General features: G+C 39.4%; 5 protein-coding genes across 10 annotated transcripts; 2 read left to right on the forward strand and 3 right to left on the reverse strand.

Moving 5' to 3' along the window:
- Nucleotides 1–1680: 1680 nt before the first annotated feature.
- Nucleotides 1681–6186, reverse strand: pafah1b3 (platelet-activating factor acetylhydrolase, isoform Ib, gamma subunit). 2 transcript variants are annotated; one of them, XM_029504126.1, is made up of 6 exons: nucleotides 6130–6186; nucleotides 5501–5594; nucleotides 4570–4659; nucleotides 4325–4441; nucleotides 4037–4159; nucleotides 1681–3133 (listed from the first exon to the last, which is right to left on the reverse strand). In XM_029504126.1, exons 2-6 carry the CDS (start codon nucleotides 5579–5581, stop codon nucleotides 2873–2875), a joined length of 672 nt encoding a protein of 223 aa, XP_029359986.1. In that variant the 5' UTR covers nucleotides 5582–5594; nucleotides 6130–6186; the 3' UTR covers nucleotides 1681–2872. The 2 variants fall into 2 exon arrangements, with proteins under 2 accessions (XP_029359986.1, XP_029359985.1); XM_029504125.1 differs by lacking the exon at nucleotides 6130–6186 and having other exon boundaries at nucleotides 5501–6066.
- prr19 (proline rich 19) lies at nucleotides 5615–9868 on the forward strand. 4 transcript variants are annotated; one of them, XM_029503975.1, is made up of 5 exons: nucleotides 5615–6761; nucleotides 7288–7940; nucleotides 8023–8522; nucleotides 9001–9122; nucleotides 9239–9868. In XM_029503975.1, exons 3-5 carry the CDS (start codon nucleotides 8069–8071, stop codon nucleotides 9845–9847), a joined length of 1185 nt encoding a protein of 394 aa, XP_029359835.1. In that variant the 5' UTR covers nucleotides 5615–6761; nucleotides 7288–7940; nucleotides 8023–8068; the 3' UTR covers nucleotides 9848–9868. The 4 variants fall into 4 exon arrangements, with proteins under 4 accessions (XP_029359835.1, XP_029359832.1, XP_029359834.1 ...); XM_029503972.1 differs by having other exon boundaries at nucleotides 7288–8522; XM_029503974.1 differs by lacking the exon at nucleotides 8023–8522.
- A 196-nt stretch (nucleotides 9869–10064) lies between these two features.
- tlr21 (toll-like receptor 21) lies at nucleotides 10065–14250 on the reverse strand. 2 transcript variants are annotated; one of them, XM_029503946.1, is made up of 2 exons: nucleotides 14156–14250; nucleotides 10065–13420 (listed from the first exon to the last, which is right to left on the reverse strand). In XM_029503946.1, the coding sequence occupies exon 2, from the start codon at nucleotides 13333–13335 to the stop codon at nucleotides 10402–10404; it is 2934 nt and encodes a 977-aa protein (XP_029359806.1). In that variant the 5' UTR covers nucleotides 13336–13420; nucleotides 14156–14250; the 3' UTR covers nucleotides 10065–10401. The 2 variants fall into 2 exon arrangements, with proteins under 2 accessions (XP_029359806.1, XP_029359805.1); XM_029503945.1 differs by having other exon boundaries at nucleotides 14133–14214.
- A 52-nt stretch (nucleotides 14251–14302) lies between these two features.
- On the reverse strand, nucleotides 14303–15639 carry cnfn (cornifelin). Its single transcript, XM_029504150.1, has 4 exons — nucleotides 15536–15639; nucleotides 15172–15297; nucleotides 14952–15088; nucleotides 14303–14752 (listed from the first exon to the last, which is right to left on the reverse strand). Exons 2-4 carry the CDS (start codon nucleotides 15293–15295, stop codon nucleotides 14663–14665), a joined length of 351 nt encoding a protein of 116 aa, XP_029360010.1. The 5' UTR covers nucleotides 15296–15297; nucleotides 15536–15639; the 3' UTR covers nucleotides 14303–14662.
- Nucleotides 14930–20574, forward strand: cxcr3.2 (chemokine (C-X-C motif) receptor 3, tandem duplicate 2). The gene is made up of 3 exons (XM_029504075.1): nucleotides 14930–16374; nucleotides 17791–17867; nucleotides 18947–20574. Exons 1-3 carry the CDS (start codon nucleotides 16365–16367, stop codon nucleotides 20036–20038), a joined length of 1179 nt encoding a protein of 392 aa, XP_029359935.1. The 5' UTR covers nucleotides 14930–16364; the 3' UTR covers nucleotides 20039–20574.
- Nucleotides 20575–21044: the final 470 nt, after the last annotated feature.

Here is a 21044-nt window from a genome sequence, read left to right on the forward strand (position 1 = left end):
TCTTCAGAAGATTGTATTTTAACTTCTGACAAAATCTCTCATCTTGTGATCTGGATAATTTCCCTGTAGAATAAGTGAAAGTAAGTAAGTTCTCAGTACAATACAAATAATCTGCAGTTAACACTCTTGAAGAGAATGCATGTTCAACTTTCGCTGGTCACTATACTTTATTATTTCATGAATCTCAAAAAACAATCGGTAACTTACCTTTTCTGTTCCTGCCATTTCGCCTGGCCAGCTGCTGACAAAGGCAACGCATAGCTGCTGGCACTTTTCCATTTACTTGGTTGACCCAGACGGACAGGGACAAAAGAGAAGAATGAGTCATGAAAACGCACTCTACAAGTTCTGCAGCTCTGATCACATATAAACTGATGAGATACTAATTATAAGTGTACAATTGAATTCATGCGCTTTTTAGAATTAATTTCACCTTCACAGCTGCACAGCCTGTTGTGCTGTCTCACGGGGATCCCTGGGTCTGCAGGTGTCAGTGGTAGTTCAACAGCAGAAGCTGCAACAAAATTGATGTTGAATTTGATTCAATTATTAAAACCCCATAAATGTTAAGAACTTTTGTGGGAAAATGTGTTACCATTGGTGAATGTGTCACCAGTCGAGGATCGTTTGTGTTTCTCAGGAACACCTGAGAAAAATTTTAAATAAATCACAGTATAAGGAGCACATAATGGAATCTGACTTTTACAAATTACTAGAATACCCTAAAATATTCAGTACCTTGGCTGTGCTCGATGAATGTTAGTAAGATAAGAATCGAGAGCAGAAACATCCTTGATCCCATCCTTTATCCCAGTAAAGCACAATACAGTATGTCCAAGTATGTGAACCACTTTCAGGTGCAGCGAGGGAATGGAATGGCTGTTGTTGTGCGTCTTTTTAAAGGTTGGTGCTGTTCTGAAATTGAGACATGCATGTTTGTCAACGACAAATAACACCAAACCACCACCCCGACAGTGGGTGGCATTGAATGGAAAGGAAGTTGTGCCTGTGCCAGTAAGAGGCTTATTGGCTTATTATGGGCTTATTTTGCTGTCATGAGAAGGTGAGGGACCCACATCATATCACAGTTTTTCAGTCCCAAGTGTAACTTTTCTTACAGGATCTTGCTATTTTGAGCAGCATGGAGTCTGTGTATCTTGTTTCCTATTCATCCAAGCTGAGATCAAATGATATCTTCTACATTTCAAACTACATAAAAGGAATGTTAGAAATAAAATGAATAAACAAATAAACACAGTATTTTCCATGGCTAAGGTCAATCACCATAACGGGGACTTATTATCAGCCCCATCAAGATCACTGCTGTGCTACCTGCTATTTCATGTAAGGAAATGTTTTTGAACAGCCATAAATTTGGCCACAAGGTTTTATATTACATAAACCATACAACCGTTGAAAGAGTTGACATTAGCTGATATCAGTGAAACTTGATCCAGGGGAGAGCAAACTAACTTGTTCCTTGTTCCTTGTTCTTTCCCTGTTTTGAGAAATAAAACACAAAAGAAAGAAATAGCCAAAAGGACCAACCACCAAATATGTTGTGAATGGAGTCTGTGTGTTTTCTCTACAAGAACCCACAAGTCCAACGTCTAAAAATGTAACACAACCGGTGACAGTGTTATCATTGGCAGCACAGAGATCTCAATAAGGGAAAAGATATGATGAAACTGTTTTGTATTAGTTTATTGCATTCCTTCCTTGTTCACACAGATACCCTGATACACGAATGAGAATACTTTTAGTGTAAAGTAAAGCCTTTTTGTTCGGTGGATTGGCTATTATGTTGCAGACAAGATTAAACCAGATGCACAAGCAACTATAAATGTGTCAATATGTCATAATCTGCTCAAATGCACCCATGTTTTACTAAAGACAGCCTCTCGCATCAAAATCTTTAGACATTACAATGGGTCAGGTAAGAAGAAATGGGGACAGTAATGAAGCAACATCTCATTTGATAAGCAACTAGACAGTAATGGTCACTGAAAACATTTGGTCATTCAAAGTAAAAAGTACAAAAGACTTAAGACGTCACAACAAAGTAAATAAAGCTATTCACAAATAAACTGAAACTGTGAACATGGGAAATGTTGACAATGTTGACAAAAAGACAAATTACAGAAATCTCTTGGTCAGGGTAATTCCTGTCTGTTGTATTTTTTTGTCAGACATACACTGGAACCTGAAGAGCCAGTCTCACACTCTTTTCCAGATAAATCCTGTTCCATTAGCTGCAGTTAGACAGCATGTTTTGCAATAGAAGTTTAACTGGGCTTCTTTGGGCTGTCACTGTTTTAACACAGGTTATAAATAAGGGTTTAAATTGGGTTCAGCAATTAATGCTTTCACCTGTAGGCATCTCTGTAAAAGCGTTATTCATAACATCTGGGTGTATATGCATATTACAGATGTCAACCCCTCAGATGCCTTTTGATTATCCTTATTTTGGAGTCATTGGTTCTGCTCACCCTGGATGATAAGTGAAACCCCCCCTTATCATATTCGACCCTTGTGTCACTTGACATAAAAATTAAATAATCCTTTGGTTGATAGAAAAAAGCAAAGCTAGTGGAACAGACCATTAAGGGGAATTGAGGCAGGACTTGGACTCTCTCTAGCACAGCATATTTAACTTCTGACTATCATAAACGCCAAAAACTTCCCTGTTGTATTACCTGTAACAGTGGTCACCAACCCTGGCCAGGGAGAGGATTTACACAAATAGTATGCAGCCCTTAGAGCTTAACAATTGACTCTATTCACCATTCAAGATCTTAAATTGATGAGTGCAGTGCTCTCTGGAAACAGGGCCGAGGACCACTGATGTAGTGTACACTTACGCTCTGATTGCTCAGTTCTCTGCAGGTTTATCTAGTATGGACTTGAGATGAGCATGCAGGGGTTCACACACAGCCTGGTAGCCCTGGGGAGTCAGGTGAAGGTAGTCGTACATATCCTGGTGGGAAATGCTACCATTGGAGTGGACAAAGCCGGGGTCCACATCGAGGAATGAGGCATGGGGGAGAGACGATACAGCCTCCTGGATCAGCTTGTTCACGTTGGCATTTCGCTCCCGCAGAGGGTTTGGCATTTTACCTCGAGGCAGTAAACCCTTGAGCACAGACAAATGTATGCAACTGTTAAGGGATTTATTGATATAGTTCATCAATAAAAAGCACCAACATAAAAAATTATGTTGGTGCTTTTTAGAATGTTTTCTAAATTGAAAAACAGGCTTAATCACCCACCTGATGTTTGCAACACAATCAAATGCACAGCAGTATAATATATAGTGCTATTCCATCCCTCTCCTTTACCAGGGTTTCTTTTTATATTCTTGTAAATTAAACCCAGAGCGTAACTTCTAGTCTGTCTTAACCTGTCAGGTACCTACATACGTAATGACAAGTTTTTCTTGCAGTAACTCCTCATTCCTCATGTTCATTTTGGCCCCTCTAATGCCAATCCAATATTCATTACCTATAATTCTTGTTCTGAGCAGAAGTATGTTCAGAAGTTAATAGGAGCTTTCTAAAGTCCAAGTTAAGTATATTAAGCAAGTATTTCCACAGCAACAGAACTTTTTGGTACAAAGTTTTTCTCCTTTTCTTACTGCTGTTCTATTGCAACTCACTTAAAAACATTTTGTACTTGGACTACTACTTTGATTCACTTGATTTTATGACCTCAGACAGCTTAAACTCTTTATTATGTTAAGATTGACTAAAAATGTTGTTCTTACACAAAACTGTGGGTTTGAAGGTGGATGTTGTCCTGATCAATGTCATTAGAAGCCTGTCACAAAGTGGTGTTTAGGGTCAGTATCAACTGCCAAGTAAAAACTGCTCCAGTGTAAGAATAGGCATGTGTGTTAACAAAGACCTCTAAAAATCGGAACAAAAACCAACCATTCAAAACTAAACAAAGAACTATTGTTTACCTCATCCACATGAACTTAATTTGCCTGAGAGACAGGTGAGTAAAATCACACTTTTGAATGTATGAGAAAACCTACCAGTACAAGTGTGTGGGCATGAGGGAGCTTGTTCTTGATGACTTGGATGATAGCCAGGATACCTCCCAAAATCTGTTCAGCTGTATGACCGTGGTTGTTCGTGCCTACCCACAGCACAACAACCTACCACAACAAAACAGGAGCTATTTAATTAATACATCAATGACAATAATTGTTATGGACCAATGTACCTCGAAGCAAGACCTCAGGACAAAATCTATATCAATGAGTCAACTGTGTGAATAAACAAGCACAATCATGTTCTCTATTTTTGGCAGTGTTTCGTACCTTTGGGCTGATGTTATCAAGTTCACCGTTGCTCAGTCTCCAAAGCACATGCTGTGTTGCATCACCACCCACACCAAAATTGAGGGTATGGAGGGGAGAGAACAGCTTCCTCCATATCTGCCGACAGACCACAATATGTCCACATGTTGAACACCATGTTCACACAATTTAAAAGGTATTTGACATGCTGCGTACAAAGCAGACCCACAAAAAGATATCATGTGTAACTTGTGTCTCTGTTTTACCGCAAACTGGTGCATGAGTTGAACAAGAGAGTCACCAACAAACAGCACATCGGGTTCCTTGTCTTTACTGTCAGACACAAAGCGGTTGTGCTAAAAGGAGGAAACGAGAAGAACAAATGTGCTTTTATTTTTCTATTTCTATTTCCAGTCTCAAACTTTAAACTTAATGCAGCATCAAAGGCTACTAAAGAAACTATTTTTATCATACATTTTTAAATCTTAGCCAAAAATGCTATCTATTCTGTCTCTGCCTTCTGATATGAGTGATATATAATGTGTGATAAATAACTAGTTGAATAATTTGGAGTTGTGTATTATTACTGATATGGGAAACTTGAAAGAACAGTTTTCTTACATTCTAGAACAACGCAAATAAACTACAGATTTGTTGATATTGAAAGTAAACATTAATTGCAATGCTAGTTTATGGTTTTCATTAGAAAATGAGAAAAACAATCCAATAATTCCTTTTGTATATAAGAATTAGGTATGTATAATGTAAAGGTATGGAAAATACACATCTTGATATATGGCCAAAAGAAAGCTGATATCAGCTTCTGGGTTTTTGTTGTTCGTTTGTTTTTAATGTATTTTCCTTCTTTTTTTCTGACCAGTCTTGTTAGAAAAATGTATGGAACAAGATAATGATTATCAAAAAAAAAATAAAGGTTGTTATGCCATCATTGCATAGCTACGATACAATAAAAGCAAACTAATTATCAACACTATTAAAATCATGTTTAAAAAAATAACCAATACGCTATAAAATGTCAGATTTGGTGTAAAAGATCATTAGAGTGACAATGCAGTCTTGGAAAAGATGAGAAATCATAGCAGCTGTTATTTAAAATCCAGCAAACAAGCAACCTATAGTATTATTATTATTGATAATAATAATAATAATAATAATAATAATGAGAATTTCACACACCAAAGACATCCATCGTCCATCTCCCTGGGTGTCCACACAGGGAGTGGGTGTGGCGGCTGGATTTGGCTCCTCTGCACTCATGACTTTGCTCTACCTAGTGTTGGAAAGCAGTCACGTAGGGGCTGTGCTTCTTATTACACCGGAAATATCCGAGAAATCAACACTGCTATTTCAATTCCCGGCTAAAACGCTACAGAGGTTGCTAGAATTAGCCACAACAGCTAGCCTACTAGCTGGAAACACAAGACAGATGTGATTTAGCAGAGCGCTAACAATCGCACCCCTGTTTGTTAGTAACGCTGAGTCATGCAGATATGTGCTGTGCAAAAATGGAGAAGGTAGAGCTTTACATAACAATTACAACTACTGAACACAGGCTACTGCTAAATCAAAAATATCGCCATCGGAACCACCAGTTCAGTTTCAGGAAGTATATCTCCCCGACGATTGAATGTACCATTGTCCTCCATGGGCAACGACATAACTTTACTCATGCATATGAGCATTATTTCACACTCTATTGCTACTAAGATTTTTTTATGATCAATTGTAAATCAATTAATGCCTATGGGGGGTTGAGTAAAGAGTTTTTCTAGTGAAGAAAAATGTAAAAGATGACATGGTTTTACCTCCACGGCTGCGGAAGGTGGACTCGCCCTGCCCGTTTGTGTTTGTGAGAGGTCGTACTGCGTAGAGAAAACCGCGGCCGGTGTTGCCAGTTTGGGAAGCTTTCCGCCTAAGGATTTTAAGAGTGCGGGTAGGTATGACTTGAACTACTTCATGTCTGGTTTACATCTGAGAGAAATGTGTATTATTTCAGGAGAGATGAAGCTGAGGTAAAAATTTGTTAATGTTGTGAAAGGCACAGAAATTAAATGAACACTTCCTGAGCACTTTATCAGGAACACCTGTGTGTGTTTTGTAAACGGTAATCCAGTTCAGTCAATTATTAAAAAAAATAATAATTATAAATCCAATTATAAACTGCATAACAGGGACACAAATCAGGAGTTCATAACTATACTTTCAAAATGGAAATGTAGCCAAAAAGAAATTAACAGATGTAATGCAAGTGAATCTGTGTCAACATTACACCCTCCGTTTCTTTTGAGGATAATCACATAACCAACTGATGTTTGCTCTGATTTGTTTAAATTAGCTAATTTATTATTGGTTTAGTCAAATCTGGCAACCCTGTCCTCTCCGTGTTACTGAGCAACGACAGGTGTATCTGCGGCTAAAACGACTGCGGAAAAGTTTGGTAAGCAACACAAATTAACTACTTCTCAGAAAAGGAAAAAGTTTCTTACACATTTACTGTTTGTCAGACATGTCTTTTCCCCTCCAGAAGCTAACATCAGATGTTTACTCCCAGATGAGAAGTGTAATTTCACACAGGTGTGGATGATACTGAATTGTTGGCTAACGGTAGAAGACGCCGAGGCACTGCTGCACGGTTGTTGTCGCATTTCCTTAAATACGGTTTACTTTAAATGGTAACTGAGTCTGAACAAACGTTGGATGCAATGTTTTTATTTATTGATAAATTGTTGACCCATCCATGTGATTTTTTTTTTTTTTTTTTTTTTTTTTTTTTTTATAAATGTTTCAGAGACGTCTGAATTAACCTGCTCTTGATAGATTAGCAGTGTGCTCTGAAATCTTGTGTTGAAGTTAAGGTCCATCCTTAATGATCCTGTAGCAGTTATCCAAGCACTCTTTAATCTGTTTTTCCACCTCCAATCACATTTCTTTATAAATGACTAACTGCAGTTTTTTCCTCACAGATTTGGGTGCAGCATGAGCCACACATGTGGCAGGGTTTCATCACACAACAAAAAGATCTTCAAGTTTTTCAACAAGCAATCAGGAGCGAAGGATAAAGACTGCTGTTTGGTGAATGGATCCACTGCAGAGTGCCAGTGTCCAAAACAGTGTAAGACAGATGGGCAGTACAATGTAAAACGACTGAAGACCCGAAGAGAGAGGAGTCAGGTGAGAGGTGGTGGGAAAGAGACTTCAAAGGCAAAATTACATCATCATCATTGTCATCCCCAAACCAACAAGACCCATCCGTGCTGTCATAGTAGCTGCCATTGTCCTTCATTATTTTCCAATGTTCCTCCTTTGAATGAGCCCAGTGTCATCACAGACAGCCGCCTGATTGGACACCATGGCCTGTTCAACCATGAGGTGAAGTCAATTGACATTGAACGCTTGTTAAGTGAACAGAGAAAGCTTGAGAAACAAGAAGAGGAAGAACCAAAACAGAAGCATGCTGTTTTACGTCTGTCTTCAAGTAGTTGTTTTCCTTCTCCGTTGTGCAGTAATGATTTGTGTTTTTCCACCTTTGAAGTTGTACCACTTGAAAAGAGAGCAGACTTTTCTACGAACACCCATGATGAATGCCAGGAAAAAGACGAGAGTAGTCACGGATCAGGTATAACTCCTGGCCAAAGGCCTCAGCAGCAATTTGATCCTTCATCTCACAGCTGTAAAAGCATTGTTTCATCTAAATGCAGCCACCTCCATGTGGAGATAATCAAAACCAATAAGACCAACTCTATCATGCCTGAAAATGAAGAAGCGTGTCAACTGACGCCTACTGTTGATGGAGACACCATAAAGACATTAGCAAATGTCGAGACAAACATAATTTCTCCTCTGGCTTCCACCCCAAAGATTCAGGAACCTGATTGCCAGACAGACACTCATGGCCTTAGCCCAAATCCCCTTAAACTCTCTAGCTCACTCACTGACAGCTTGAAAATGGAGCCCAGCTGTGTATCTGCTTCTGTCAGTGCAATGGCAGCGCGTTTGTGTGACTGTCTGCATTTTCCACTTCTGAGAAAGAGAAACCTGTTGTCAGAAAGCCAGGAAGTGCTGTTGAAGGTTCTGCGGGAGAGGCATGGAGCAGAGCTACAAGAGAATCTTCTCAAGGAGTGGCAAGGCCTCAGCTTTAGTATCGGCCTCACAAAGGCAGCCCAGGACCACAATCAGGCAGAAAATTGGATAGATGAAAGTGAGCTCATTTGAGATTTTTTTTTTTTTTTTTGGTAGGCTTACTAAGGTTACCGAAAGTGCCATGTATACATGGTGAGAATCTGATCTGTTGAACTTATTGTGCCACGGATAATTCAAAATTGGGGATGAGGTTGTACTACAACAATGTCCATCTTTCAAGCTGATCCACACAGTTCTGTTAACTTTGTCTCATTTACCTTAACACAACATCTTGCTTTTTTCCATCATATACATTTACATGTATTGGCTTCTTCAATGCCAAACATTGTGACATGTTTTATTTGGAAAGAAATGTTTATAGCCTGTCCTATTATTTTTAAACATGTCTGTGGTCATCTTGCCTGCTCCCTCTGGTGATTAGCTGGTAAATCAATAATTGCTGAATTGCTGACAATTGACTGAGAACTTCACTGTATCATGAAATACAGAGATTTATCGTGTGTGCGTGTGTTCCACTTTTGCTTCCTTCTTTTTAGATGCTGTATTTCATGCTGGTCAACCATGTTGTGACAACCAGAAAACCACATCTTTCAGAATAAGGGGAAGTAGTCATTTTAACTGGAAGGCTGGTCAGCAACCTTCCCGGAGTCTAGATCAGGTAAGACCAGAAGGTTATTCAGCTTGTCCTTTGTCTTATTTTAATTTGACCTAACTGTAAATAATTTGACATTGTCTTAATCTGCTGTGAAATGTTTTCTGGTGTTACATGTGAAGACTGCTGAGTGGTTGAGCAGCCCCATGGATGTATCTGGCAGACTTTTGGATGATGTCCTTAGACCTAAGCACTCCTCTCATTTCCGTATGGACTTTGAGTCCTCTGAAGCCTCAGCAAGTGATAATTTGTTCATTTTCTCTCCCAACAAATACTGGCCAGAAACAACCTCAGCACCTCAGCTTTGGGAAGACAGTTTCAATAAGCCATCGAGCAAAGAGTGGGTCAGTTTCGATTCCTATAAAGGTAACATTATGTACCAAAGCTCAGGCGTGACAGAGGAACACTGCTGGCTTCGTCGTAAAGATGGCAACGCGCAGCCCTTTTCTTACCAAGCAAAGATGCCACATAAACGTTCAGTAGAGCGTATGTACATCCCACAGAAAGAAGAGCTATTTCAACCTGATAGACGCTCTTTTTCTCTCCCTTTTCCCACCCATATCCATCATCACGATCAACCCAACCATTTCATGCCTTTTAGCCAATTAAACCCTCCAGCTGATTTGATGCACTACCCCCCATCTCACATGCTCGAAAGATGCCCAGCACCTCCATTATCTTGTTTACTAAGCCCTGAACACTGGTCGTTTCCGCCGATGAAACTGTACTAATGTGTAACAGAATTGCATAAAGCCTTGTCTTTCTCTGGCTAAAGAGATACCATGTGTCTTAATTCATTCAAGTTAGGAATGTTTTTTTTTTTTTTTTCCCAGTCTGTGCATTTTAGTTTGTTTATTTGATAAAAAAGAAAAAGTTGTCATATATTTAGTTATTATTCAATAATGTCTTTGAATAGATAAACACAATTCTGGTTCAGAGCAATTTTAAAATGCAGAAGTTTATTCATCAACACAGGTGCCATGATAATACATTCTGTACAAAGGATTCATTTTATCCGTGGATTAACTTGCATGAATACTATTGAATTAGGGTGCGTTTGGCTTTGGACCTAAGCATTTATACAATAGATTAATGACCAAGCACTGCTGAATAGAAACCTGAACAGATCACAACATTATAAACACTACTGATTTATGGTTGAATACATGATTAAGTTATACAATATGCTACATTATTCATTAGAATATTTTCATGACCCTCACAGCAGAGACTGAAATCATTCAGTGGCTATCTTGACTAAATCACGAAGAAAGTCCTTATATCTTTAAGGTAGCAAATAACGTTCATCTGAATTCTTAAAATCTTCATATTCTTCACTTTTAGCAGTAACAAAACTTTCACTTTCATTTTCTTCTGTTTCCAGCCTGCTTCCCTTTCTCATTGCCCTACGTAGCTGATTCCAGAACAGCTTTTGGGCCTCCCCTGGGTTCATGCAGTCTGAGTTAGGCCACTGCAGATAAGTCTTTTTTAACATGACTTTCCTCATGCGATGATAGGACGACAGCTGCCTGTCAGAGATCGTCTCCAGAAACACAAGCAACAAAACGTCTCTATGTTCATCAAAGAGTCGGTAGCTGGCAAGCTGGATTTCCAGAGAACACCACTCACTTTGTAGGAAATTCCTGCTCACCACACAAATAGTTTTACGACTGCTGTACACAGCAGAGACAATGTTGTCCACAATGTCACGACCCAGTTCAAAGTCCCTGTGATGGAGGCAAAGTTTAAAAAATGATCCATTTCCTTCCAGATTGGGTAATAAATGCTCCATGACCCATTTTTCATCAGATGAATTGTAGGAAATAAATGCATCATATTTGCAGTTTTCTTCCTCCTCACTGAGTCTGCGCCACCGATCACTAAACCAGGCGTTGAACACATAGTAGCTGTACTTAATTTTCCAATAGAGTTTGACGTGAAGTAAAGGTGTGACTGAGAACAGGAAGATCACAACAGCTGTGCTAAAGAACATGTACTCTCCCAAGTCTATGTAACAAACCTTGACATCAAAGTTGTAGAATTTGAATTTTGAATGATCTTGACACTGCACACTGTAGAGATATACCACCTGGACTTGTGGGTTATTCTGTGTCCAGTTTTGCAGTAGGCTGTTCTGACAGGTGCAGCTTAAAGGATTGTTACGTATATCAAGGTAATGGAGTTTTGGTAGACTTTCCAGTGCATCTACTTGAATGTTTTGCATCACATTGCGGTTAAGTTGTAGTGATCGTAGCTTTGTAAGATTCCCAAAAACCTCTTTTGAGAAGTTCTGTATGCCCATGTCTTCTACCGCCAATTTTGTCAAACTTCTGAGATTTTTAAAGACACCTGGCTGTAATTGTGTCACGCCAACGCAGCACCTATCCAGTGCAAGGAAATGCAAGCTTGTCAGGTCATCAAATACATTAGGAGGTAGACGGTAGATATTGTTATTTGTGAGATACAGAGATGTCAGAGAGTACAGGCCACGGAAGAAATGCTGGGGTAAAACAGTCATGCCATGAGGCCGCTGCCCATCCAATTTCAGGTCACTGAGTTTGCTAAGATTCATAAATGGTGATTGTTGATTGTCGGTGAGAAAGTTGATGAGATTACTTTGTAAATCCAGTGTTGTGAGTGTATTTTGAAATACACGGTAGATGGAAGTGTCAATCTGTTTTAGGTTGTTTCCATCTAGGTAGAGTTTGGACAGACTTTGTAGTCCATCCAGGCCTGATGGCTCAAAATGAGTGATCTTATTACCTCCAAGGTCCAATATGCTCAGATTGCCAAGCCTGAGGAAAGTCCCATTGAAAATCACAGAAATGTGATTGTTGCGTAAATTGAGGACTTGTAGTCTGAAATTATCTGCAAAAGTGTCATTGAACAGATCAGTTAAGAGGTTATTGTCCAAGCGAAGCGTCACTAGGCTTTTCAGCCCTTTGAGAGCTTTACGATCTAGAAAAGCAATTGTGTTAATGTTAAGTTTTAGTGTCATGATGTGTGGCATATTATTGAAAGCAAAGGAACTCACTGAGAGGATGCGGTTGTAACGATAGCTCAGCTCCTCTAAGTTTTTGAAATAAACCTTACTATGGCGACAGGAAGGGAGCGACTTAAGGACGCAATGCTCGGCGTTGAAGCTCTTTATGTTTGTCTGTCCTTTGAGAAAGTTAAGACAGCTTGTGCTTTTCAGTCTGTTGCGGGATAAATCCAGCTCACCTGTGATTTCAGGGCAAGAGGACAGTAGATAATTTGTCAGGTTCACAATCCCATTATCATTCAGAGACAGACGTTTCAGTGTCTTAACTTTTGTCTTTAACAATCTGCATAGCTCACTGACCAGACTGCCATTTTTTAGACGCATGCCAGAGAAATCAACGTGACCTGGGCTGACATTGCTGATGTTTAAAAACTCCACGATGCTGACGTTTGTTGAACGCAGACGTAGATAGTTTAGATGACTAAAATCCACTCCTTGGAAAGCCTTCGTAGGGAGCCTTGAATTGTATGCCAAATCTAGCACTTTGATATACTGAAGAAATGAATCTTTACAACCTAATGTTAACAGATTGTTTTTACTTATATATAAAGATGCAAGAGATTTGGGTAATGACACATTAGAGTGGATGAGAGAGGTGAAATTGTTGGAGGAAAGATCTAGTTTCCTTAGAGTCTTCAGATGTGACACAGACTTTGCAATTTCTGAGAAATTTGTCAGAAAGTTTTGCCTGATGATTATAATGTTTAGTTTGAGAGTGCTAGCAAAAATGCCCCCAGGGAGCTGCTTTAATTTATTGTATGCCAGTGAGATATTAGTGAGGTTGTGAAGATCATTAAACAGAGAGGGCTTCAGTTCTGAAATGTCGTTACAGGACAAATTTAGAGTCTGAAGTTGGTGCAAGTTTTGGAAAGCAAATTCATCAATGGTCTTCAAGTAGTTGTTATCCATTTTGAGGAGTTGAAGATTTGTCAGATTTTGAAAGCTGTAATTGGGGATGTACTCCGCGTAAGTCTTAAAGATGGTGAGATTGATGGCAGACGATGGCAGGTCCTTCACAATAGCAAACATGTTCACCTCTTTTCTGTTTTTGCAGTTGAAAGCTGTTCCATTTGAATACGGGTCTTCAATGCAGTTGTTGTAGCTGTAACCACTGATGAGTTGAATCGCACCGAGTGCAGCATTAACTGCCAACACGTTAACAATCAGCTTATTCATCTTGTCTCCTTGCAGTTCCTATCAGTGTCTTTGCTGGTTTGGTTTGTTGGGATATGCTGAAAAGCTGTGAACTTGATACAGGAATCTGAGAACAGAGACCAAAACCATAAATTTATCACTAAAGGATATTAAACTTGCCATCTCGAAGCAAACCTGTCTTATTAATTAGGTTCATCAGACATAGTCCTGTCAGCTCTTGTGCTTTCTAAGCGTGCACATTTATCATGGTTTCAGAAATCAAGCTGATGTGTGAGGCCCTTCAAAAGGAGTGGGCATCACTCCAGGATTATCCATTAGCATGAGGTGCCAAGGAATTTAAACTTTCACCTGAAGTCACAAGGATACATTTCCTCTTTCATGTTTTCATATCCTTTTTCACTCAGTACTTATGTTCCTCCTCATCGTGCTTTTTTCCAATACAGTTTAATTGTAACTTTTATACTGTTAAGAACATTACACGAAAGGATAGCATTACTGAGTAAAGCAGCAAATAGTCAAGTTTACTTCAACAGAGATGGGCATCTTAGTTCCAGCAACGCTGACAAGGTTTTTAATTTACCCTTGTACCTTTCTATTTATTAACATTGTCCATGTAATTTATGTACATCTTAGATTTAAAAAGGATATTTTTATTCTAGACCTGCTTCCAAGAGCACTTCCTGTTAAACATTCATATTGCGGCAAAAGTTGCGACCTTATTACACATTACACAATCTGTCACATTGGACAAGTAATTGCTGAATATGTGACTATGTTTAAGTGAAATTTCATAAATCAATCTTCAATGATCGCCTTACCTGCTTAAATGAATGCTGCTCACCTGAACAATCCCCGTGAAATGGTTTCATTGTACTCTGACCATCTTAAATAAACACGAAATCAGAAAGAGGAAGATGGGCCCAACCCTCGCTTTTCCACTGCAGTTCCAGTTAACCGCATAAAGCACAGTACAATGTTCCACAAGGTTTTATTGAGATATTGTTCATGGAATATAGGACTTATGTTAGTCAACAAATGCATTACTGATTAATATCATATGCAAGAAAAAAATATTCTCAGTTGCATTCCAAAATAAATAATGAGTGTAAATCCAACCATAGAAACAGCAAGTGGGAAGTTGTTCTTTCTGTTTTTCATATTTTTAAAGTTTTGCCTTTCAACAGTGAAAAGTGTTGAGTTTGGATCCATTGAAGTACCAAATTATTTCAGTTTTTCAGATGCAGCTAGTCAAAGAAATGCAACAGAAAAACTGCCAGTTCTTTTTCAAATTCAAAAGCTGAATAGCCACACGTGCATTCTTGAAATTGGCCATTTAAATGGCCCCTTCTCATCTTCTCAGCTTCTGCTCTCGTGCCATCTGACACAGTCCACAGAGGGGCAGACAGGCCATGACAAACCAGTCATCACACACTGAGCCCTGGAAAAACAACACAGGCAGAGTAAACTGCTGACAATCATTGTGGTATTTGCGTTGAGCAACATGATTTTAAAAAGAGGAACTGTCAGTGCACCTCCTATTTGAAAACATACAGCATTGCTGTTTTCCTTTCTTTCTCCCTTTCCTGCTTATTTTGGAGGGACACTGCACGTTAATAAACATCACCAGAGAAAATTACCTCAATGTTATATCTGCTGCGGATACTTGTCCTTAGAGCAATCATAGCACCCGGGAGGAAAGGCAGGCAGCAGCTGTCCCCGTTGTCCTGAGCCACCTTACAGCCCAGGATGCATGGGATAAATGCTCCACAAAGACCTGGTGGGGCAAAACTTAACGTCACATTGAAAATTATTGCATGGAGTTAATTCACCTCTGCTGGACAACATAAAATCACATACAGATGCCACAGTCGTCACAGCAGTCGCACACATTTGAACTCCAGTGGGATGATCCAGAGGACACGGTGTACTGGGTTGCTGATACCTGCGGCTGTGAGCTGATCACGTTCGACTGGAACGCCATTGCTGAGATTGAACAAGAAGATTTTGAGAATGATTGAGAAGTTAAAATTTCATACAGTTGAAGACAGATCATTTCTATGCCTCATATCCAGTAATGTTCTGTAGGTTTTTTTCCAGAAAAAAAACAGAAAGCAGGGAGGGAAGCATTCATGAATACTAGTTTAGTTTACTAATAAATACTACATACTACATACTAGTTACAGCATTAGTTTTGAGAAAATGTGAGTTCACCAAACCTCACCTGAGGTCTCTCCCTGAGATCAGTGCAGCCCAATAGTCACAAGCGAAATCCATAAAGAGAGCAAGAACATGGCCGCAGCTCTTATACCTGGAGTGACATCAGTTTCTATGCTGATATGATGGGGGGAACAATGAGCTTTTCAACTGGTGCAAACAACTTGTGAACGCAATGTTTATTTTTTGGGTGTATGGCATTTTTCAAAAGGGTGCACCTAGCATGGCGCAGTTTATATCAATACGGTAATTGAGGAACAAAGTAGATATATACTGGCTTTTTCTATTTTAGCCATTTATAAACTAATGCAGGTGTGGTAGGTGTACACAGCGTTGGTCCAGTGCACGTGCCCTTGCATGTTATGTCCAGGTGTACACATGGCTCGACAGAAAAGACTAGTGAGCAGCATCAAACACGGGCATGATACATATACATACATATACAAATACATATACAAAGCCTATTTAAAATACGCATAGACAAAATACAACTATAAATACAGATATTTTACTTTTTTTAAAGCTGTAAACATTGTATTACCACATATACACATTAAAGACATTCTAACACAAACTATGTTTGGGAATATGTGTGTATGTGTTGAATGATACTTGGTGCATGATATGAATTATAATAATAAAAAAAGAATTTAATCATTGCTCAAATTTTGATTAAGACATAATCACCTTTAGAAAACAAAACATTTCATTAAGTAAAAGGCCTGTCAAGTGGAATGTAACTTAATGTGTCGAGATGCTTTTTCCTCATAGAACCAGGTGGAGGCTGTCCCGGTCCTTCCATTGGCTGATGAGTAACAACGCATTGCCACAAGGAAATGCCAAACTGTGAGTAAATCCATCGTTTTCCGGGTTGCGGGTAGTGCTGGAGCCAATCCCAGCACACGTTCTGGCCGAGAGGCAGGGTACACCCTGGACAGGTCATCAGTCCATCACAGGGCCAACTGGGAGCAACTGTTCGTTACAAATGTCTGAATTATATCCACTAGTGCTCTCCAGTTTGCCCACTGGACAGACAACACTAATAGGTTGCCAACACATGACTCACATTTTTCAAACTTCCAAATATGATATCAGAATGAGCTTCAAAACTCAAGTCAGACTACAGATTTTATGTAAAGTGGGTGCACACACTTCCCATTTGGGCATGGGAAATAAGGAAATAGTCACACTATGTGTGGGTTATGGTTCATTTTGGACCCAGGACACATCAGTGAGAGGGACTTGAACTGAGCCACAGGCAAAGTTTAAAAACAATAAAAATGAAACATAAAAATGTGCTATTATCACACCAAACGTCTTTTTTTTTCTTGTTTATATTCATTCAGATATTGCTATATTAATATGCCTCTGTTTGACTGATCATACAAACAAAACAACTATGGCTGAAACTTACAAAACAACTTTCAAAGTGATATTTACCAGAAGATCCACACTTAGAGACAGAAAAAAACACAACTGCATTCAGTTCCTCTCATGTTTAAGTTGTTTCTTTTTTTTAAGTAGTGTAGTTGATAGTAATATCTAAGATACTTCTCTAATTCTGTCCATCTCTTCTCTCTTTGACTTGTGGAAGTACAGAACAAATGACCTGGACTCAGACAGTTTGTCTCAACTAGCTTTTGAGTTTTGTTTGTCTCCTTTGAATAGAATATTTTCACCTGAAACTTTTTAAAAAATTGATCTCAAAATTGAAGTGAAACATGAGTTGTAATGTGACTGACCCTTTCTTCATTCTGACTTAGTTGCTTGAGCTTTGTGAAATAAATAAATAGTACTTAATATCGCAGATGTTTATCATGAAGAACAATTAAGTGAAGTCTAAAATTCCTGTTGTTGCATTTTCATTTCTCCATTTGTGGAGGATTATTTTACCAGCTGCTTCCGCTTATTGTACATAAAAAAAAAATCCCGGGTCTCTTCACTTCACATAAGGATTTTATATGACTAAATAACAAATTTGCTCTGCTTGTGGGTGCATGAGCCACAATACAGAATATTTTTCCATGCAATTTATGCCGTCATCCACTGTCTGTCTGAAGGATTTAGCTGCAGCCATGTCTTTCAGCCTATGTGAGATATTTTGCCCATGCCAGTCATCATTTCCTGCTGCAGCTATGGATTGGTCTGTCTAAAATACTTTGGGGGTTCAGTTCCTGAAACAATGACTTCTTCTTTCTGAAAAATAGACAAAAGGACGATGAGTTAATGTGTTCATAAGTGTTGTGCACTTTTAACTCTTAGTGGGTCTTGCAAGTTCTGCTGTCTCCTTGTGTGCTGCAAACATGGATCAAAATGTATCAACCACCGAAGATTACTGGGTAAGTGACGTTTTCCTAATGTATAATAAATGCATTTTGGGTGACCTGTGTTTAAGACGTACAGTCACGTCAAAAATATTAGGCACACTTCTGTCAGATAATAAAAAAAACAAACATTGCGATTACAGCCTCTTTGGTATTAACATTTCTTTTGTTGACAGTGAAGCAACACACAGAAAGAAAAAACAATCCACACAAAACTCTAAAATTTGACTGAAGAAAATAATTGTCACCCTCAACTTAATGGAGTGGATGAATTACATTAAACTAATCACTTAATGCAGCCCTTATTTCGCTTCTCACACTTCTCTACTGGAATTTTCTGCTTCTGACTCTGCTTTGGCAGGAGTGTTAGAGTTGGACCATGTGTGCAGCTCATCTTGAGTTTCTTTAGAGGTGGACTGAGGTTTTTTATCCTCAACTTGAGCAATTCTTTGTTGGAGTCTTTCATCAATTTTTCTCTTACGTCCACCTCGAGGTAGACGTCTTGATGCCACTGCGCGCAGAAACATCAAGATCTCTGGAGATGCTTGTAGCCTTGAGCTTGTAAAGGTTTCTCCTTCATTTCTGCTCTAAAATCCAAATCCTCTCAAGTCTTTGCCCTTTCTTTAATTTTTCCCTTCTTTGAGTTGAATGAATAATTGTGGTTGTATCACATGCTTGAAATCCAAGCTTACAATTTTGAAAGGTTTGGCTCTTTTTTTCCCTTTTGTGTGTGTGTGTGTGTGTGTGTGTTAGTTCAATGCAAACAAAAGAAATAAACATCTGAACACCAGAGCATTTTTATTTGAAATGCTTTTTTCGGAGAAGAGTTGCAACATCAGCTGCCAATTTTTTTGGCCATGACTGTATGTGCTTGCAAAATCAGCAGTTAAATTGTGGTTGTGGAGGACCTTTTCTTCTGCATATTCTCAGATTATAATTAATCAATTGATTTTCTAACACCTACCATCTTTAGATTTTCCATTTTAATTAATTCTAAAATAGAAATGGGACTCCATTGCTCTTCATGGGAACCCATCAGTGAACTAAGCTTTTCCTCAACCCATGTCATGACAGTGTCTCTCTCTTTCTTGCAGATCTTTGATTATGAAGAGAATTACACCTTATCCCCTTACACCAGCATGATCAATGCAGCTCCATGTCCAGAGGAAGACATCTTTGGGTTTGCACAGAAGTACTCCCCTGTTGTTTACAGCCTGGTGTTTCTGCTGGCTGTTACGGGCAACATACTGGTGTTGTGTGTGATCCGCAGATACCGAAGCCATCAGAGCAGTAGTTTCTGTGCCTTCTCACTGACCGACACCTTCCTCCTTCACCTGGCCATTTCAGACCTCCTGCTCGCCTTCACTCTGCCCCTGTTTGCAGTACAGTGGGCTCACGAGTGGGTGTTTGGGTTAACTGTTTGCAAGATTAGCAGTGCCCTCTTCTCCCTGAACCGCTACAGCGGCATCCTTTTCCTGGCTTGCATCAGCTTTGACCGATACCTGGCCATCGTTCACGCCGTCAGATCTGGCTGGAAGCGCAGTACCTGCCATGCCCAGATTGCCTGTGCCTTCATCTGGGTGGCCTGCCTGGGCATGAGCATGGTGGACATTACCTTCCAAGAGGTCGTGTCTACTCACACTGGAGGAAACGACCACACGCTCATGTGTCGAGTCTGGTTCACTGAGAACGCCATCCAGTGGCAGGTGGGGCTGCGGCTGGTCAGCGTAACTCTGGGATTTGGGTTCCCGCTGTTGATCATGCTCTACTGTTACATCCGCATCTTCAAGTCTCTATGCAATGCCACTCGCCGCCAAAAACGCAAGTCTCTCCGCCTCATCATCTCCCTCGTCTCTGTGTTTGTCATCTGCTGCGGACCGTACAGCTGCTTCCAGCTGGTGGATAGTCTGCACAGGCTGGGCTTGGTGGCTGGAGAATGCCAGGTTGGCCGTGTGATAGACATTGGGATTCTGATCACTGAAGGTGTGGGGCTGTGGCACTGTGCCCTGAACCCTCTGCTCTATGGCTTTGTGGGGGTGAAGTTCAGGAAGGAGCTGGGAAAAATGTTTAAAGAGCTGCTGCGACAGAAAGGCTGGGGGGGGATGGAGGGATGGAGTCAGAGAAAGTCTAGACCTTCCTATAGTTCATCAGAAAATGAAAACACCTCCTATTCTGTCATGGTGTAACACTGACTAGAACGACAGATACTGCATGTACATAGTTTGGCTTGGATTGGTTTGAGAGAAATTAAGAAATGAAACCAGACTCAGAATTCACTTTAACTAAGACCAAGAAAAGTTCTCAGTTTTTTACCATGTAAACTTCTGTTGTATTTCTTCCAACGGTGCTTTTGTCGTCTGGGTGTCGATAAAGTAAAACCTGTACACCCTAACCACACATTGATGCTATCAAAGGTCGTAACCTGTGAAACCACTAGACTGCTTCATGCAAATAGAAATGATTTTTCAGCACTTCAGATGTAGCCTGTGGCGTCAGTAGTCTTGTGTACATCTTTCCTTCCACTTTCAAGGAGTGAAACAGTGAAAATGCTTCAGTTTGAAAAGTTCTACATGTTGAAATTTCAAGGAAGAGGGAAAGGCATGTTCAGTTGTTTTTGCTGATATTTTTGCATCTCTTCTTTCAGCTGTATATATTGAAATGTTACTCTTTCCTTTTTTAATAATAAAGATTTTTACATAAAATAAATCTTTAAGTCTACCGTGCATCAAAAACAGTGTTACTTCGCTGCAGGTTCACTCAGAGCTACATTTATTCGACACAACATGATGCGGATTAACCGACAGATCTCATGGTTGATGCACATATGCAACGAACATATATTTGAATCTACACTTTGGTGTGTTGTTGGATGTGACAGTCATGGAGATGACATCATGCATCCTGTTCTGAGCTTCTTCCTACAATCGTGGAAAATCCCAAAAACAGACATTCGCAATATTTCCAGACAGAACAAATGTTATACAAGTTTAATATCAGATTATTGATAACAGAAGGTGTATTTAGATTTCGTTTTTAAGAAATAAATACATGCAAAATAATGAAATAAACAGAACAATATAAATGTAATTCACCCCATTTTAACAAGAAAAATTGTGACAAACAAATTGGTTTCCTCTTTTGTGTGTATGTGAAAATTCTGGCAGTCTTCTTTTGTTGTATGAGTGTGAAATG

Source organism: Echeneis naucrates, chromosome 6 (assembly GCF_900963305.1).
Source record: "Echeneis naucrates chromosome 6, fEcheNa1.1, whole genome shotgun sequence".
Taxonomy (NCBI): Eukaryota; Metazoa; Chordata; class Actinopteri; order Carangiformes; family Echeneidae; genus Echeneis; species Echeneis naucrates.

Bases quoted from the DNA above. Each gene is read 5' to 3' on its own strand.
- tlr21 (XM_029503946.1), bottom strand. From the start codon at position 13,335: ATGAATAAGCTGATTGTTAACGTGTTGGCAGTTAATGCTGCACTCGGT.
- cxcr3.2 (XM_029504075.1), top strand. The intron at 17,868-18,946 runs GTAAGTGACGTT...TCTTTCTTGCAG, and splicing joins CAACCACCGAAGATTACTGG to ATCTTTGATTATGAAGAGAA.
- pafah1b3 (XM_029504126.1), bottom strand. From the start codon at position 5,581: ATGAGTGCAGAGGAGCCAAATCCAGCCGCCACACCCACTCCCTGTGTG. The intron at 4,442-4,569 runs GTAAAACAGAGA...GTCTGTCGGCAG, and splicing joins AACTCATGCACCAGTTTGCG to ATATGGAGGAAGCTGTTCTC. The intron at 3,134-4,036 runs GTAGGTTTTCTC...TCTGTGCTCAAG, and splicing joins ATGCCCACACACTTGTACTG to GGTTTACTGCCTCGAGGTAA.
- prr19 (XM_029503972.1), top strand. From the start codon at position 7,301: ATGAGCCACACATGTGGCAGGGTTTCATCACACAACAAAAAGATCTTC. The intron at 8,523-9,000 runs GTGAGCTCATTT...CCTTCTTTTTAG, and splicing joins AGAAAATTGGATAGATGAAA to ATGCTGTATTTCATGCTGGT. The intron at 9,123-9,238 runs GTAAGACCAGAA...TTACATGTGAAG, and splicing joins CTTCCCGGAGTCTAGATCAG to ACTGCTGAGTGGTTGAGCAG.
- cnfn (XM_029504150.1), bottom strand. From the start codon at position 15,295: ATGGCGTTCCAGTCGAACGTGATCAGCTCACAGCCGCAGGTATCAGCA. The intron at 15,089-15,171 runs GTATGTGATTTT...TTGCCCCACCAG, and splicing joins CTGTGACGACTGTGGCATCT to GTCTTTGTGGAGCATTTATC. The intron at 14,753-14,951 runs GTAATTTTCTCT...TTGTTTTTCCAG, and splicing joins GCAGCAGATATAACATTGAG to GGCTCAGTGTGTGATGACTG.